The 19,624-nt window shown below is 47.3% G+C and overlaps 2 protein-coding genes across 2 annotated transcripts in view; one reads left to right on the forward strand and one right to left on the reverse strand.

The window, feature by feature from the left end:
- Positions 1–7,924: 7,924 nt before the first annotated feature.
- Positions 7,925–8,817, reverse strand: RPRML (reprimo like). The gene has a single exon (XM_055579872.1). It carries the CDS (start codon positions 8,815–8,817, stop codon positions 8,452–8,454), a length of 366 nt encoding a protein of 121 aa, XP_055435847.1. The 3' UTR covers positions 7,925–8,451.
- Positions 8,818–9,240: 423 nt separating this feature from the next.
- LYZL6 (lysozyme like 6) overlaps positions 9,241–19,624 on the forward strand; it is a 30,237-nt gene continuing 19,853 nt past the window's right edge. Inside the window, exon 1 of the mRNA XM_055579873.1 lies at positions 9,241–9,357. The gene's annotated coding sequence lies outside the window, so the exon portion shown is untranslated. The remainder of the gene's footprint in view (positions 9,358–19,624) is intronic.

Below are 19,624 nucleotides of genomic sequence, written 5' to 3' on the forward strand. Positions count from 1 at the left end.
GTGGGATTTTAGTTCCCTGACCAGGGGTAGAACCCCTGTCCACTGCATTGCAAGACGTATTCCTAACCACTGGACCACCAGGGAAGTCCCAAAATGGGTCATTTCACACCATAAAGTTTTGGGGGTAGTTTTTTATGCTGCTATAAATAATCAAGACAATAACTTTCAATGTGTGCTTACACTGTGCTTGCTAATCATTTTCATAAATGATGTTATTTGATCCCTTCAACAACACTTAGAGGTTTGTGGTATTAACCCCCATTTTACCAATGAAGAAACAGAAGCTTGGAAAGCGTGTCTTATAGCTAATAAGGAGCATAAGCAGGGCTTGTATCAAGGGCCCTTCTTGATTACAGACTCCACACTCCCAACCATCCCTTTATGTTGACAAGTGGGGGCATTGAAGAATGAAAAACACAAGGTGTTTCAGATCGAATTGTGTCTGTGTCCCTTAGAGGGTGAGCTCACTCTGAGCTTTCCTTTCTTTGTCTTTTTCATCCTGTGCTACTGTAGAGTGAAGCAGACTCTGGAAAGATGATCAGATAAGTAGGCAGAGGATATAAGTTGGAGATTTTATTATAGTTTTGACACATAACAAGCACCAATCATCCTCAGTGTTCAGTTGTCACTTGAGAAAATGTAAATGCTACATCTGCTCACTGACTGTCTTTTCTTCCAGATGAAAGAACATACATTCCTAACAAGGGAGTGGGCTTTGTTCCTCATCCTCAGCCCCACTAGAGAAGCCTGAGCCTTGGGACAGATGGGGAAGGGTTGAATCTTTATGGGCTGTCCTCTACCCCATAGCCCAGGCAAGCTTCTGGGCCCATCAGGTGTTAGGGATCATCTTAGTCCCCATCTTAGCCTCACTGATGAGAAAACAAAGGTCCACAGAGAAGGCGTGACTTCATAAAAAACCCACTGAGCAAATATCAGAATTAGGCTAGGACCCTCTCCAGATTCCTCTTCCAGTGCTCTCTGAACTCCAAGACTCTCTGGAGTCTCTCTCCAGCTGCAAGCAGGTCTCCCAACTCCTGATAGAGGCCTCCTGAGTCCACCAGACCCTAGAAGTGCTGAGAATAACCAGGATCTATTGACAACAAGACATGACCCAGGAGTTCAACGGACAGATGTTCAGCACCACAGACAGCTCCTCTGACCTATTGAGTAATTTACTTGAGAGACCAGTTGCCCCTCAGGGCAGAGTGTCATGGGAGAGAGAGAAAAGAATTGGAATGATCTTAGAGTCCAGCCACTCACTTTGCATGGGAGAAAACCCAGGAACAGATAGACTAACTTGTTCAAGGTCATATGACAGGTCAATAGAAAGGAGGGCCAGCAGCCCACTTCCTCGTACCCCTTCAGGGCCCTCAGATACCTGATTCTCATGACTTACTAATGATACAGCCAGAGCTTGAATCCAAGTCTTCAAAATTTAAGTCCATTGTCTTTGGGGATGGTAAGAAAAGAAAAGAAAAAAGGAGAGGCAAAAAGAAACTGAAAGAGCACCTGGCCCTGATGGTAAGGTTTGTGATTTGGCCTCTAAACTACAAGTCTTTGATGGGAGCTCACTACTTCCCCAAGGTGATGTGGCCTTTTAGAAACAGTTTTGTTACCATGGCAACCTCATTCCAGGTTTCATTTCCATGGCAATTCATTGGATCACTTTACAGATCACTCTTCTGGGAAAGTACACATGTGACTGCCGATACATACATTGCAGAAAAATTAATGTAAAACCACATTTTTAGAAGCATCTCATATTCTGAGTATGCAGTCAGGAGTATAACAAGGCAGGTTTCAGCATAGATGGGCCACGGCATCAAGGACCCAGAGCAGTCTTTGGAGCAGATATGCCCTCTGACTGTCATTGCAAACCTCTTCTAAACTTTACAGATCAATGTATCTTAAGCTCACCATGGCCATAAAAAAAAAAAGTCTCCTTTTCTGTATTGTCCCTAGTGTCCTGTGAATGACAAAGCCTCAGACTTGCCTCTGATTGCAAGAAGTGCTGGGACAAGGAGAGAGGGGGCTGATTCTTCTGACTGCAACCTCTGCAGTACCCCAAGAGTGTCCTCCTATTTCCCTTGCCTGTGCAGCCCAGTTTGGGGCACCCCTAGAGCTGTTCCCCTCTTTGGTGGCAGACCTTATTTAACTTGCGTGATCTGTGGGTTGTGGGCACCCCTTTCAACATGACCTAATCTACCACCTATCTCCCAGGAGATCTTTCTGGTTTCTAGTCCATGAGGACACCCCTTCTGTTTCCCAGCAATGCTATGGATTTTCTTTACTATCCTGATGTTTATGATGACATCGAGCTGGCTGGAGTGAGTATCTAGGGAACCACTAAGACCTAACCCTCTTTCTCTTTCTACTTTTAATGTTTTGTGTAGCTTTCCTTGCCAACTTAAAGTCTGTTTAATGATGGTCGTGAGTCATTCATTACTTCCTCATTATTTTCATCATCAGTAACAATACTATTTCTTGACTAAGGAGTCACCATCACATTCTGCAACAAAGAAAAGTAAGAAATGCTCACGAAAATCCCCATATCCTGAACGATGAAACAGAAAAATCAAGGTATGGTTTAATTTCAGAATTTTAATCAAAATCTTGAAATAAGCCAGCTTTTCACCTTCCAAATATCTTTCTTTTAAATTTTTTTATTTTGTATTGGGGTATAGCTAATTAACAATATTGTGGTATCTTCAGATAAACAGTGAAGGGACTCAGCCATACATATACAAGTATCCATTCCCCGCCAGACTCCCCTCCCATCCAGGCTACCACATAACACTGAGCAGAGTTCCATGTGCCACACAGTAGGTCCTTGTTGGTTTCCATTTTAAATATAGCAGTGGGTACATGTCTATCCCAAACTCCCAAAGTATCTTTAACCTGTCAAATATCTTTTGATCTCAGATAGACTTGAATTTAAGGCTTTCCTGGTGGCTCAGTCAGTAAGAATCCACCTGCCATGCAGGAGACCCGGATTTGATCCCTGGGTCAGGAAGATCCCCTGGAGAAGGAATTGGCAACCCATTTCAGTATTATTGCTTGGGAAATCCCATGGACAGAGGAGTCTGGTGGACTACAATCTGTGGGGTCGCAAGAGTTGGACATGACTTAGCAACTACACCACCACCACCAGATTTAATTTGGACTCTGGTTCTATAAATTATTTTTTTTAATTTATTTATTTAGATGTGCTGGGTCTTAGTTGTAGCACGCAAACGCTGAGTTGTGTGGCATGTGGGATCTAGGTCCCTGACAAGAGACTGAACTCAGGGCCTGTGCATTGGGAGCCCAGAGTCTTGGCCACTGGACCACCAGGAAAGTCCCTGGTTCTATGGATTCTTAACTGTGGTTTCAGAGGAATGACCTAAACAATTTGAGCCTTGTTCTCTTAAGCAGAGATGACAGCAATCTCTGCCTTGCAGGAATGATTAGATCTGGGTTATGAAAAAATCACAAAGGATTATGAGATCAAATGTGAGAAGTACTCCTCACTATTCCTGGCATGTGGAAGAGCTTCACTAAATGGCAATATTAGCACCTAAACGGGGAATCGTTACTGTGAAATTTTATTTGCGTCTAACTGAAGTGAGCGCTCCCCAACCTTGAGTTTTGTTTATTTGATTATAGGTGTTTGATCCGTATGAGCCATGACACTCTTTCAAAGCAGAGGCTGTGTCTTCAGTTCAACCCAGTTTTGTGATGTCCCTAAACAAAATAAAGCATCTTGCTTGCTGCCACAGAAAATGCACACACAGAGAAGACAGCTGTGATCCTCAAGGGTAGTGTAGTGATGGAGTTCTGTCACTCCATGGAGCTGCAGGGGTAGGCAGGTACTGCCTCAGGAAAACCACCTCACTTTTCAGCTGCCCTCTCAGAGTCCTGGACACTTGCCTGGTTTGGCATGGCTTGAGCTGGGGTTCGGGGTTCTGGACATCCCATGTGCCTGGTCAGATCTTGATTGACAAGAGAGGACTGTGAGCTGCGTTCAAGGGATGCTACTCAGAGAGCCTACTAAATTCCTTTGCATTGAGTTGACCAAAAAGTTCGTTTGGGTTTTTCATACAATCTTATGGAAAACCCAAATGAAATTTTTGGCCAACCCAATATAAACTACACACACACACACCCTTTTCCCCCAACACTGGAATGCTGGCTGTGGCCATTTTTGTCTGTGTCCACCACTTCTCACGTTTCCCTCTCCCTTCTAAACCTCCCTAACACTCCAGATTGCTCTTGGTCTGCTGCCGAGTGGGTGTCTCGGGAGAGATCAGGCAGGGCAACTCCTGGAAGCCAGCCCAGCCTGGCTCTGTGTGAAGGCGATTCAGACAAACAAGTGGGAAGATAAGTGGATGCTGTAATGTAAGCCCTTCCTACTGTTTCCCACTCCAGGGGACCTCTCTTACTAGTGAGGGCATAACTGACCCCAAATATTCCAGCACTCAAAGGAAGGAGGAAAGTGAATGGTTTGACCTCATCCCCAAGACCGTTAGCTTAGTACCCTAGGGCTAGCTGCCCTGAGGAGTGCGGCAAAAATCTGGGGCTTCCGGGGCTGCAGGCCAGGCTAGACTCCAGCTCTGCCACCCCCTTGCTTACCCTGGTGCCCACACAGTACCTGGCCCCGGATTCCCAGTAGACACGGGTACAAAGGATGAACGGGGGAAGGCCCTTAAACAGAACCTTAGTTTCCGCTCCTTAAACTGGCACACAGGAGAGTGTCTGCTCTTACTCACCACGCTATTGTGGACAGCAAACAAGAGCATGCAAAATGCGAGCAGTGATGAAATCGTCCCCTGCGGGGTGGGCGCTCAGTGCTCGCTCTGCAGGCTAGACATGTGATACATTGTTTTTATCCTGCTTATGAGAGTGCTTTGAAAACAACAAATTACATTGCAGATATAAGTTACTGGATTTCTGTCCAGGATCCCTTTTCAAAGAACCAAATATATCTTGCTGGGGAAGCATTCATACCCTAAACAAAAATCACGGCAGTCACAGTAATTATCTTTATTTGCTGTTTATTCCGTGCTAGGCACAGTGTTGGCTACCTAAACTCATCATCTCATGGGAGCTATGAGCTCTATGGCTTCCATTTTATGTTTATTTATTTATTATTTATTTTTGGCTGCGCTGGGTCTTCATTGCTGCCCGTGGGCTTTCTCTAGTCGCCCTGAGTAGAGGCTACTCTCCAGTTGCGGTGTGCGGGCTTCTCATTGCGGTGGCTTCTCTTGTTGCGAAGCACAGGCTCTAGGGTGTGTGGGCTTCAGTAGTTGGAGCACATGGACCGAACTACCCTGAGGCATATGGAATCTTCCCAGACCAGGGATGGAACTTGTGTCCCTCTGCATTGGCAGGCAGACTCTTAACCACTGAACCACCAGGGAAGTCCCTGGCTTCTACTTTACAAATGGAAACTAAGGAAAACTAAGGCACAGAGAGGTTGAGTTACTTCCCCTGAGTCACAGGGCTAGGAAGCAGGGTGACTAGGATTTCAAAGAATAGTCCAGGACTTCTTTTCTGAACCCAGGATCCCCAGAGACCTGGCCCCTCAAACTTGGGCAGCCTTTGTTGGAAGATCTTTCCCTGCCCAGCAATGGGGAGTGGGGGGACGGCATTGGAGAACTAGACCCCTTCTTGATCTAGCACCGCACGCCCCAGCCTCAGGATTCTGATCTAGTCCTGCTTTTCCCCCAGAGCATGATGCTTCCTCTTACGTAACTAAGTGTGCCCGCCCCCGAGGTTTATATAAGACAACTCTGGTAAACACACTGCAGGACATCAGGGCTTTGGGAGAACTGAGATGGACAAAAAATGAGATCTTACCCTCCACTCCTTCCCACTCACACTTGCTGTTTTCCTCTTTGGGGCTTGAGCCTGGCTTTGTGTGTCCCTACTTGTGCACGGGGGCATGCCGGTCATGGAGGGCACAAATGGGCATGTTGGTAGGCATGTCTTCATTGTCCTTTTTCTTCTTAACAGTGAGAAAATCCTGCAAAGCTTCCCCATTACGGCTTTCCTTCTTCAGCAAATTCAGGAAACTTAAATCTTAAATCCCCTCCTCTTGCCCCAGTCGTAGATCCATTTCATTGGAGGGAAGTTCTTGTAGTTGTTTGCTCCAACTTGGTCAGCCAGAAAACTAAGTTTCAGTGTCCCTCCTGAAAACTATCATTTTCCGGTCATTTGGGTTTTCCATGAATGCCTGCAGCTCTCTGAACCACATTCTCCAGGCCATCTCGTCACCCTGGGCTTTAGGCACCTGTGCTACAGAAAGCTACATATTCAGGTTGCCCCCATCACTCCAGGCTGCGCTCCCCAGATCAGGCCTGCAAATCACCCCAAGCCATCAACAGAACATTCTCCACATTGTAGATCAAATGGAGCCATCTGAATTTGATCCATCCAAAAGTATGGATCAAAACTATTTATAAACTATCCATTATAAATAGTTTCTGGCCCCTAGCCTCTACTGGACTGGCCTAATTGGATGAACTTGAACTCTCCCAGGTCTGAGATTGGGGTGGTGGGGTGTGGGTGGGAAGGTGACATATCCTGATGTTGATGACTGTGGTTACACAGGAGGGCTCAGGAACCAGGAAGGTACTGGGTCCTTCATAATCAGTGAGCATCTACGCTTTTGTTGACATGCCCTGCCCTCCCCCAACCTCGTATGGAACTAGTGTTGAAGACATGAGGCAGTGTGCCCTGTGTGTGTGTGTGTGTGTGTGTGTGCTAAGTTGCTTCAGTCGTGCCCGATACATTTCTTCCCAAAGCCAAGTAAGGCTTCAGTCCCCTTCCATCTCACTCATCTTTACTTCCACACATGGTGAAAAGGAGAAGAGAGAGAGAAATCAACTAGAGCCCTCCCCTCAAATCTTCCAAGCACCAGGGTGCCTGAGTCGGGCTGGCACTAGGGTTCAGGGGGATACATGGGCTACAAAGCCCAGCTTTCTCTCCTTCTGTCCCCCCTGACCCCAGGCTCAGTTCTTCCCCAGACCAGACACTTGCAGTCAGTAGAGCCACTCATTCCCTCTTGGCCAGTGAGTGCCAAGATTCTAACTGCTTAACGTGGCTTTATGGAAATTCTGCACCTGTAAGAGATGCCAGGGTTCTAGGCAGCAGGGGACATCTCATAATGGCAGGTTCCAAATTCCCCGAACCCAGCTGCATTGGAGGCCATTTGCTCCCTTTTAAACGTCCTGGGTGTGGACTTCACCGGGGGTCCAGTGGTTAAGACTCCACCTTCCAGTGCTGGGGGTGTGGGTTCAATCCCTGGCCGGGGGAGGGGGCATTGTGGTCCCACCCCATGCCAAGGGCTGCAGCCAAAAAAAATTTTAATAAATAAACATCCTGGGTCCTTCAAACCACAACACCCTCTCCCAAGCTCACATCCCCCTTCCCCCACACCCTCCCTCCCCACACTGCAAAGGCAAATCTTCAGAATCTGCTCACCTACCCTCTACAAAGGTGAGTCAAACAAGCCCTGAGCTGGGGCTTTTGGCCCTATCATGAAAATTTTACCTCCATCTAGACCTCTCCCCACACACCAATTACATTTCATTTGTCCACTCTCCTGATGTACTGTTTTTGCTATTTTCTCCCTTTTGAATTCAAGTCGTTGATTTATTTATTTTTTCCATCTCAGAATAGATTCAAATTTCCCAATGATTTAATTTACCTCACCAGCTGTCCAGCCGTCCTTGCAGGACCTGCCTGCCCGGGCTGGCAGCAGTAGAAAACGGGCACTTTCTCCCCCTTCCCGGCTTTGAAGTGGGGTCTCAGGAGACCCCGACCATCCGCCATAGCTGCCCAATCCGGCAGCCAGGCGTCCTGTGACCTGCTTAACGTGTTGGCTCCTAGGTTACACACCGCCCCCGCCGCCAACAAACGCCTCAGCATACACACAACACCCCACAGAGGAAGCCCCCGACGGCTGTAGCTTTATTATAAGATCTCTTCTCAAATGCGAAATCAGGCCAACAAGCCCAACAAGCTCAGTGACTCAGATTCATCCACAACTGCACTCTCCCCCACCTCGCCATGCTGCTCGGAACTGGCCCCGACTCCACCCCACCTACATACATACAAAATTCCCACGCAGGTGACCTCAGCCCCAAGCTGCTTCCCACAGCCTCTCCCACCACCCTGTCCAGAACTTTCCAAAAAAAAAAAAAAAAAGCAGTTTAAGAACCCCCATCCTGCCCACCAAGGCAGGACCGCACGCAGTCTTGTGTGGAAGTCCCTTCCCGCGCCGCCGCCTGGAGTCCTGCAGTGTCCTGGGGGCGGGCGCCCCGTGGCGCTTTGCGGGTGGGGGGTGGGGGGAGCCCCTCGAGCTGCCCTCCCGGAGGCGGCGGCAGAGCTCGAGAAGGAGGATCTAGGGTCCTGGGCTCTCCTCGGTCTTCTTCCAGCCGCGCTGACGAGGGCGGGCAGAGGCTGCGCTCAGTACAGCCCCAGGATGGCAGCGCCCACGTCCTTGGAAGGCCGGCGCTCCTGCATCAGAAAGTTAATCATGCTTTCGGACTTGATGAGCAGGTTGCAGCCCAGGAAGAAGACGCCGAAGACCACGGTGAGCGACAGCACGCAGAGCACGGCGATCTGCGCCACGCGCGACACCCACAGGCTGCGCTCGTCCGGTGCCAGCCCCGCGGGGACCCCGTCGCTGGCGGACAGCGGCGCGCCCCCGGGGCAGCAGCCCAGCCACGTGCCCAGCCCGTGGCTGCGGTTCCCCAGCGCAGCCCCGCCGCCGCCGCCGCCCAAGCCACCCGCTGTCTCCAGGCCGCTGTGGTTCAGGAAGGTCGAGTTCATCGCCGCTCGGCGCCCGGGGGGGTCTCGGGGCGCGGTCCGGGGCGCACTGGAAGGCTCTCCGGCGTCGGCGCTCTAGGAGAAGCCCGGGTCCACCTGTGCGCGGGGAGAGGGAGAGGGCGGGGGGGCTGCCGGCGCGCCTCACCCCCTCCGGCCGCCGGCCCCGGGGCACCTGGCGGGAAGCGGCGGCCCGGAGAGGCGAGCAACAGGCTTCGCGCGAGCTGGAGCCGCAGAGCCCAGCGCGCCTCTAGGCACCGACTGCGCTCGGCGCCCGCCCAGCCGCCTCTCCCCTAGCAACGGCCCCGCCCCCTCTCCTTCCTTCCCTCCCCACCAGCTCCCCCAGGCCCGGCCGCATCCATGGGGAGGTGGGAGATCCCGCAGCGATCGCATCTCCGCCTGTGTCCCAAGGTTGGAAGAGGTCGGGAGATCAGGGCAGCCCCGCCCTCAGTCGGCGAAGCTCGACACCCTCAAGGCATCCTTGGTCTGTTCCAGCCGGGAAAAATCGCCCCAAGGAGTCCCTTCTGGGATTTGACGCTCTCTGCAGTTAAGTTCTTCCTGAAGTCTGCCCTAAATCTCTTCTCTGCTCTTTACTGAGGTCATGGTAAGCCTTCCCAGATGTCAGAGGAGTTGCAGAGAACACCCACCCCGCCCCCCATCCTCTCCCCGCAGCGCGGCCTTTCCTTTCTTCTGCGCCGTATCCCCCCCTCCCCCCATCACTGGGCCGTGGCCGTGGGTGGCCTCCAAACCCCATTGCCCCGACTCAGGTCGTCCCAGCCTCGCCCCCACCATGAATATGAGGAGTACTCTCGGCCTCCTTCCCACCTCGTCCCCACCCCTCCCCACGTGGTTTTTCTTTACTTAAAAATAGGTTATTGCGTTTTTTTCTTTATTCCTTTTTACAAAGCCACATTACTGTAAACTAGTTAGAAAGTACACATTCGGAAAACGGAGAAAATCTAAAAACTCATAATCCTACTACCCAGGGAGTGTCCATGTTACCGCCTTGCTTCAAAATCTTCCTGGCCTTTTTCTATGTGTTTCTATATATATATATATATATTTAGAATAAGGATGCACTGTTCATACATACTGTTTTGTACATGCTGTTTTGTAATCCTTTGTCATTTAACAGTTTATTCTTTCGTAGTGATAAATATTCATCTACAACAGGAGCTTATTAAAACCCAGATTCCTGAGCCCAGCCCAGAGTTTCCCAATGGTAAATCTGTGCATTTCAAACAAATGCTCTTTCTGTTCTTCCTGGACTTTGAGAATTATTGGTCTGCGACATCATTTTCAGAGAAGGAACTGTGTTTCAAAGTATAGACTGTTATACTGTTACAATTTATTGAACCGAAGTCTCTATTTTTGGATATTTGATTAGTTTCTGTTGCTTCTTTCCTTTTTTTTCTCCCTCTTTCTTTTTTCTTTCTCTTTCATCAGAAACAATATTACCATAAAGAACTTGGTAAGAAATCTTTGTACAGGACCTGTAATTTTTTATTTCTATCATATTTTGAAAAATGGACCTGCAGAATCAGTAAATTACATCTGACTAAATTGCCCTCCAGAAATGCACCAGTTTCCACTCCAGCCTTCCACTGGAAGAAAGAGTGCATTGCTCCCAGGCCTGGTCATTGTCAATATTTTAAAAATCATTGTGTGAATTCAGGGGATAGGGGATAATTTCTCACCCTTGTATTCTTTTGTTGTTGAATCAAAAGAAAATTGGAAAGCGTTTAGGACTTGTTGCAAGAGTCTAGGCAAAAGATGGCTGGCTGGAGGCTTGGATTCCAGGGATGGCAGGAGAAGGAGAGAAATGTGGATGGAAAGAAAGAGCCTGGCAAGTTGGAGGGAGGGGATTCAGGCTGTCTCCAATAGGTGAGCCTCTCAAAGTCATCCCCTCATTATTAGCAGAACACTAATTTGTGTGTCTGTGTCCTGCGAAGCTATTGAATTTTTCATTTTAAAGATGAAACTGACACATGCATAGACGCACATACACACACACAGAGGAGAAATTAGAGAAAGGCCCGATCACCTCCTCAGTCCTAGGAACACAGCCTGGCACAAGGGCACTCAGAGTTTTCTGGGCAGGAGTCTCCCTGCCCTGACTACCCCTCAGGGCCAGGACAGAACAGAATGAGAACGGTATCTGGCTTGGACACTTTCTCTTCTGCTTTTGACCAGTTGGATTTCTTTAGAGAAATACTTTTATGCCCTTTGTCCATCCTTCTTCTGAGACACACCTCTGACCTTTGATGTACCCTGGACTTAGCCCATGACTGACTCCATCCAGCTGAAGTCAGTCAAGCTGCCAGAAGCGCAGAAAGGTGGGGGAGGGTAAGTAAAGGTGGGGTACGGGGCCCTGCCTACTTCAGGAAGAGGCTGTGAGGCAGCTGACGGCTGGCCTTTTCTGTGTGTCCGACTCTTTGCAACCCCATGGACTGTAGCCCATCAGGCTCCTCTGTCCATGGAATCTTCCAGGTGAGAAATACTGGAGTGGGTTGCCATTTCCTCCTCCAGGGGATCTTCCCGACCCAGGGATTGAACCTGTGTCTGTCTCCTGTATTGGCAGGCAGATTCTTTACCACTTGTGCCATCTATGAAGTCTGCCCTTTCCTTTATTAAGCACCTATTGTATGCTCAGTGCATCAAATATATTACCTCAGTGAATGTTTTTTATTTTTGGACCACACCATTCAGCATGCATGTGGGATCTTAGTTCCCCAACCAGGGATCAAACCCATGCCCCATGCAGTAGAAGTGCAGAGCCTTAACCACTGGACCTCCAGGGAGTCCCTCACTGAATTCTTTTTTTTTTTTTTTAATTCTTTATTTTTTTTTAATTTTATTTTATTTTTAAACTTTACAAATTGTATTAGTTTTGCCAAATATCAAAATGAATCCGCCACAGGTATACATGTGTTCCCCATCCTGAACCCTCCTCCCTCCTCCCTCCCCATACCCTCCCTCTGGGTCGTCCCAGTGCACCAGCCCCAAGCATCCAGTATCGTGCATCGAACCTGGACTGGCAACTCGTTTCATACATGATATTATACATGTTTCAATGCCATTCTCCCAAATCTTCCCACCCTCTCCCTCTGCAACAGAGTCCATAAGACTGTTCTATACATCAGTGTCTCTTTTGCTGTCTCGTACACAGGGTTATCGTTACCATCTTTCTAAATTCCATATATATGCGTTAGTATACTATATTGGTGTTTTTCTTTCTGGCTTACTTCACTCTGTATAATAGGCTCCAGTTTCATCCACCTCATTAGAACTGATTCAAATGTATTCTTTTTAATGGCTGAGTAATACTCCATTGTGTATATGTACCATAGCTTTCTTATCCATTCATCTGCTGATGGACATCTAGGTTGCTTCCATGTCCTGGCTATTATAAACAGTGCTGCGATGAACATTGGGGTACACGTGTCTCTTTCCCTTCTGGTTTCCTCAGTGTGTATGCCCAGCAGTGGGATTGCTGGATCATAAGGCAGTTCTATTTCCAGTTTTTTAAGGAACCTCCACACTGTTCTCCATAGTGGCTGTACTAGTTTGCATCCCCACCAACAGTGTAAGAGGGTTCCCTTTTCTCCACACCCTCTCCAGCATTTATTGCTTGTAGACTTTTGGATCGCAGCCATTCTGACTGGTGTGAAATGGTACCTCATAGTGGTTTTGACCTCACTGAATTCTTAAGTGAATGTATCTTTGACGTGAGGAAATAGAGGCTCAGAGTGGTTGACTTACTTAAGCCCAAACAGCTAGTTAAGCATCAGAGTCACAATTTGAGCCTAGATCTATCCTGTTCCAAAGCTACACTTTTCTTTTTTTAAATTTTATTGAAATTAGTTGATGTACAATGTTGTGTTAATTTCTTCTGTACAGCAAAGTGACTCAGTTATACATATATATATAATATATTCTTTTTCATGTTCATTTACATTATGGGTTGTCACAGAACGTTGACCATAGTTCCCTGTGCTATGCAGTGGGACCTCTTTGCTTATCCATCCTCTATATAACAGTTTGTGGCTGCTAATCCCAAACTCCCATTCCTTCTCTCCTCTACCCCCAAGTCTGGTCTCGACATCTGTGAGTCTATTTCTGTTTTGTAGACATATTGCTTTGTATCATCTCTTTTAGATTCCACATGTATATTATACCATATAGTATTTTTTTTAACTTTTTATTTTGTATTGGGGTATAGCTGCCTAATGTGATAGTTTCAGGTGAACAGCGAAGGGACTCAGCCATACATTTACACGTATCCATTCTCCCCTAAACTCCCCTCCCATCCAGGCGGTCACATAACATTGAGAAGAGTTCCATGTGCTATACAGTAGATCCTTGTTGGTTATCCATTTTAAATTAGCAGCGTGTACGTGTCCATCCCAAACTCCCTACTATCCTTTCCCCCCATCTTTCTCCCACTCTGCAATCACAAGCTCCTTCACAAAGTCTATGAGTCTGTTTCTTTTTTGTCTGTAAGTTAATTTGTATCATTTCTTTTTAGATTCCACATATAAGGGATGTCATAGATATCATATCATAATCTCTAGATCAATCCATGTTGCTGCAAATGGAATTATTTCATTCTTTTTGATGGCTGAGTAATATTCCATTGTGTGTATATACCACATACAAAGCTACACTCGATTGTAACTGTCCCCCATCATCCCTGAGCAGCTTTCTCTGGACACCTGGTGGGAGAGAAAGACGTTGTCTATGACCTGGGATAAGGAAGGGAGAGAGAGAACTTGGTCTTGTGGAAATAAGCAAAGATCACCCAAAGGAGAATGAGCAAAGTCTATTTTTCTAGAGTTTGCTACAGTGAGGGAGTCAGCCATACTTGCTTGAGTTTGACAGACACACAAAGGCAGGCAGAGGAGTGGGAAAGCTTTATAGTGGGGGGGGGGGCAGTGGCGGGAATGGTAGCCTTCATATATGCCCTGATTGGAGACTGCTGCCTTGGAAAAGATGTAGGTGGACAGACTAGATAGGGGCGTCCCGTGTGATTGGTTAGGGAGCATATTTAACTTTCTCCAATTTGTACTATGTTGAAAGTGGGGGCAAAATTAGAGAAGCTTGTTATTGATCAATGTCTGGCCGTTGGGGCTGGTTGCTACAAAGGTTGTGGTTTGGCTTCCGGGGCTGTTGGTATAGGTAGTGAGTCAGAGCACTGTTTTTATATACAGTCTGGCCATTGTCTGTATATTCAGTGTGTCTGACTCGTCCCCAGAGTTCAGGAGTGGGGACCTACCTAGCCTGGACCCAGCCAGGTACTCCCTCCTTCTGCTTCTCCCTTCTGCCCTTTCTGGAGGCACTGGTCCCAGAAAGTCTGGTTGCCATTTGATTGGCTTTTTTTTTTAATCTTTTTAAGCCATACCATGTAGCTTGGGGGATGTTAGTTCCCTGACCAGGGACTGAACCTGTGCCCTTGCAGTGAAAGCTCAGAGTTCTAACCACTGGACCACCAGGGAACTCCTTGCATTAACTTTTTTTTTTTTTTTTTAAGCTCTTTGGGGCCCTCAATTCTTTTTATTAATAATTAATTAATTTTTGGCTGTGCTGGGTCTTCATTGCTGCGCGGGCTTTTTTTCCTCTTGTTGCAGTGAGCGGGGCCTACTCTCCAGCTGTGGGACATGGGCTTCTCATTGCGGTGGCTTCTCTTGTTGCAGAGCACAGGCTCTAGGTGCATGGGCTTCAGTAGTTGTGGGGCTCGGGCCTTGCTGCTCCGTGGCATGTGGGATCTCCCCAGATCAGGGATCCTGCATTGGCAGGCAGATTCTTTAGCACTGAGCCACTCACTAGGGCAGTCCTGCGTTAACTCTTAATTCATACAATAACCCTGAAAGGTAAGTATGTTACTTATTTATCTCTGCATCACAAATCACGCTCAAATTTAGCAAATATTTATTATCTTGCAATAGTTTCTGAGGGCCAGGAAACCAGAAGCTGCTTAGCTGAGTGGTTCTGGGTTGGGGTCTTTCATGAGGTTGTAGTCAAGGGGTTGGCTGGGGTCACAGTCACATAAAAGCTCCATGGTGTGGGGTAGAGGATTGACTTCTAACGTGATTCCTCAACACAGCTATTGTCTTGAAGGTTCAGTTCCCGGCTCTGTAGACCTTCCCGAGGGGCTGCTTGAGTGTCCTCATGACATGCAGTTGGCTTGCCTCAGAGCCACTCTTGAAGAAGGTGCTGGAGGGACTTCCCTTGCATTCTAGTGGTCAGGACGCCACGCTTCCAATGCACGGGGGTGTGGATTCCATCCCTGGTCGGGGAAGTAGGATCCGACATGCCACAAGGTGGGGTCAAAAAGAAAAAAAAAAGCATGTGCAGGAAGGTGAGCAACTGGTGGAAGGGAGAGAGGCAGAAGAATGAGGCTGCAGGATAGTAGAAATTGTTATTTAATCTTCACAGCAAGCCTTACCGAGAGAAACCGTGAGCCTCTTTGGATAGATGAGAAAATGGAAGCTCAGAAAGGAGAAAATTCTTGCCTGAGGTCACAGAGCTGGTAACTGACACAGCCAGAATTTCAGCCCTTAGCTACCTTATAACCCAGCCCAAGCTCATTCCAGTTCCAGCAATTTGTTTGCTCATCAGGGCAGGGAGGGCGGGGGACGAATGGTGAATATAGGAGTGTGCTTTGATATTAGAGAAAAGCTCCCCCTGCCATCCAGGCCCCAGGATTCGGGAGGGGCCTCAGGAGCCCAAGAAGGTGCCTGTCTGTGGGCTCTCTCCCGCCCTAGAACCAGGAAGCCAGTGCCTCTGGGCCCAGCTGCCTCCCACACAGCACTATTTTTACCCTCCACCTCAGTGACAAGCCTGCCTCTCCCAGATCTGGAAAGGCCATCTGGGCAGTCTGGCTGCCCCAGGAAGAACCTCCACCCAGAGGCCACTGTTGTCCCCGCAGCTGTTTCTAGATGAACCTTTAGCTCTCAGGCCTGCCTTGGCCATCCAGGATCAGTGAGACACCTCCTCCCCTAGATTCAGAGATTAATCAAATCTCCCCAATTAGCATCACTTGCCAGGTGGACCTATCCAAACTAAAATGTTTAAATCCAAAGGTATTTTACATTGTCAACCTTTCCAAAAAGGCTACTAAAGTGCTCCCTGCATTTTAATGAAGAGGTCAGAATGATTTTATTTGCATATTCAACTGTACACAGGAACATGTTATTCAGTTGTTGCTCAGTCGTGTCTGATGCTTTGCAATCCCGTGGACTGCAGCACACCAGGCTTCCCAGTCCTTCAGTACCTCCTGGAGTTTGCTCAAACTATGTCCATTGAGTCGGTGATGCCATCCAACCATCTCATCTTCTGTCATCTCCTTCTCCTGCCTTCCATCTTTCCTAGCATCAGGGTCTTTCCTAGTGAGTTGGCTCTTTGCATCTGGTAACCAAAGTATTGGAACTTCAGCTTCAGCATCAGTCCTTCCAATGAATATTCGGGGTTGATTTCCTTTATACTGACTGGTTTGATCTCCTTGCTGTCCAAGGGACTCTCAAGAGTCTTCCCCAGCACCACACTTCGAAATCAATTCTTTGGTGCTCAGCCTTCTCTCTCACATCCATACATGACTACACACACACACACAAAATATCAATAGGTGACCCTTGTACCATAGCTTGTTTCAGGGAGGCCCAAGAACCCTTGAAAGGAATTTATTTTCTGAAGTGGTTTCAAACAGCTGCCCTGGGGCTCCTGTTTATGCTAGTCATTCATTTGGCAAACTCTTCCTGGAGCGGGCAAAGGTTGCTTTATGCCCAGGTCCTATCCAAATGATCTCACGTTTCACATTTGCAGAGGGGAAGTTAATAATGATTTCCTGCATCTGGTACAGAATTTAAATAAACATGAACTGCCCTGTTCAGCCTTTGCCCCTCCAGAGATTTCGAGGTTGGCCCCTACTCTGTTCATGCACACAGAGTGGAGGACAGAGGAGCCTGACTGTTCATGCAAAGGTGGCTTTGCCGAAAGCAGTGAGAGAAATGCCTTGGGGGGTGTTTGTGCCATAGCAGAAAGCGGGAAGTATTTTTTTAAGTACTGTACAGTGGAGAACTTGTGAGCAGATGTCAGGTATCAGGAACTTCACACGTCACCTCCTGCCACCTGTCTGACTTGTGTTTCAGAGAATACCTGGTTTTTGGAGATCTATTTCTGGTTTTAGATTTAGAATCTATTTCTGCCCCTAATTGTCTGCGTGACCTTTGACAAATCAGTTATCCTCTCTGGGCTTTGATTGGCTCATCTGTAAATCAAGGGAGCTGAATCTGATCATTTTCAATAAAACTTTATTTATAAAAACAGGAAGTGGGGCCAGATGGGTCATGGTTTGTGTTTCTCCACTCTGTCTTTCCTGGAAGGGGTGGGGGTGGATGTGCAGAGAGCATGGGGCCCAAAATCTGTGCCTGGTCTGTACATCAAGCATTACCCAGGCCTTTCTTGTTGATGTCATTCAGTCACTCAGTCATGTCTGACTCTTTGTGACCCCATGGACTGCAGCACGCCAGGCTTCCCTGTTCTTCACCAACTTCTGGAACTTGCTCAAACTCATGTCCATTCAGTCGGTGATGCCATCCAACCATCTCATCCTCTGTCGTCCCCTTCTCCTCCTGCTTTTAATCTTTCCCAGCATCAGGGCCTTTTCTATTGAGTCAGTTCTTCGCATTAGGTGGCCAAAGTATTGGAGTTTCAGCTTCAGCATCAGTCCTTCAACGAATATTCATGATTGATTTCCTTTAGGACTGATAGTTTTGATAGTTTGATTGATAGTTTTGATAGAATTGATAAAATACAGGGAGCACTTTATTAACCTTTTTGGAAAGGTTGACAATGTAAAATACCTTTGGATTTAAACATTTTAGTTCAGACAGGTCCACCTGGCAATCGATACTAACAAAAAACTGAACAAACTTTTTCTTTTTACTACTGTGTACCACTCAGCACAGTTTGGACTGGTTTGATCTTGCTGTCCACAGGATTCTCAAGTCTTCTCCAACACCACAGTTCAAAAGTATCACTTTTTTGGCACTCAGCCTTCTTTATGGTTCAACTCTCACATCCATCCATGACTACTGGGAAAACCATAGCTTTGACTAGATGGACTTTTGTTGGCAAAGTAATGTCCCTGCTTTTTAATATGCTATCTAGGTTGGTCATAGCAAGTGTCTTTTAATTTCATGGCTGCAGTCACCATCTGCAGTGATTTTGGAGCCCAAGAAAATAAAGTCTGTCACTGTTTCCATTGTTTCCCCACCTATTTGCCATGAAGTGATGGGACCAGATGCCATCATCTTAGGCCTTTCTTACCCCATTTGTAAGATGAAAAACAAGGGTAAGATCTGCATTCCCCAAACTGTGTATTCTGATCAGCAGTCCCAGTGAGGTACCCACAGAAGTGACACTGACCCCAACAGGTTTCTTTACTACAGGACTTCTCAGAGCCTTTAGAATACTGATGTGATTTGTGACTTTCCCAGGGCGATACAGGTTGTGCTGTGTAACAACGGGATGCTTTTTTCCTCACCAGCAACTAATACTGGTTGGCCAAATAGTTCATTTGGACTTTTCCATACCATCTTGTGGAAAAACCTGAATAAACTTTTTTTTTTTTGCCACTGTGTACCACACAGCACAGTTTGGGAAATGCTCTGTAATCTCCTGAAAACCTTTTGTTTGCTTCCCTGCAGAATAGGGGTGATGATGGTTTCTGCCTCCTGGAATTGTTGGGAAGGGTAAGCGAGGTAATGCCTGGAAACAGGCCTGGCACAGGGCCTGGCACAGAGTAAGTGTTCAATAAATGCTGGCAGCGATTATTTATAATAAGGTTCTTCCTTTCCAGCTCTGACATTCTGTGCTTCTAACTGCAGCATGTAATTAAACCCCAAAGCATCTGGCTTCTCAAGCCTAAAGAACAAGCCTGGAGGAAGGAAAAAAGGAAGAGAAAGATCCTTCTGGGTTGCCCATTTGGCATCAGCTTCAATGCCAGTCATCACAACAGGGGGAATGCAGCAGAATGCCAGCTCCTAATGACAAGGCTCTAGGGAGTCAGTGGTTCCTTGTTTAGCTCAGATGCTGTGGGGAATATCGCAGACTGTGGAGAGGAGAAGGGGAGGACCAGGGCTGCTTTGGGGTCAAATGGAAGAACCCCACAGCATCCCACATGAGTCAGCCACCCCTTCCCACTGTCCGGGCACAGTGATCTTGGCCACTTACGGTTCTGTATGATGTGCTAGGGGAACAGTGACAGGAGAACTGAGTCAGAAAAGGTACATAGGAAAATTCAGACAGAAGGGGCAGGAAGAGCAATCTGCAGGGGAAGCAGCATCTGCTGTGGCTCTGAAACCTGAGGGAGCCCAGGACTGTGGTCACAGGGACCCAGGGGTGAGGCTGCGGCGCTGCGGAGTGTCGAGAGAGGAGGCTGAAGAGTGGGCAGGGAGGGGACTTGCCTGGTCGTCCAGTGGTTAAGAATCCACATTTCCAATGTTGGGGGCCTGAGTATGATCTCTGGTCAGAAAATAGATCCTACATGCCACAGCTAAGACCTGGCAAATATTAAAAAAAAACCACATACACACAATATTAAAAAATATAAAAAACAAATATTAAAAAAAAATAATGAAGTACTAAAGATGTAGTGTACAGCATTATAAATATAATTAACACTGCTGTATGTTATGTATGAAAGTTAAGAGGATAAATTCTAAGAGTTCTTATCACAAGGAAAGTTTTTTTTTCTTTTTTTCTTTTGTATCTATGTGAGATGATGGATGTTCACTAAACTTACTGTGATAAT

Source organism: Bubalus kerabau, chromosome 4 (genome assembly GCF_029407905.1).
Source record: "Bubalus kerabau isolate K-KA32 ecotype Philippines breed swamp buffalo chromosome 4, PCC_UOA_SB_1v2, whole genome shotgun sequence".
In the NCBI taxonomy this organism is placed as follows: domain Eukaryota; kingdom Metazoa; phylum Chordata; class Mammalia; order Artiodactyla; family Bovidae; genus Bubalus; species Bubalus kerabau.

What these genes read in the sequence shown, in the direction of transcription:
- RPRML (XM_055579872.1), bottom strand. Translation starts at nt 8,817, where the DNA reads ATGAACTCGACCTTCCTGAACCACAGCGGCCTGGAGACAGCGGGTGGC.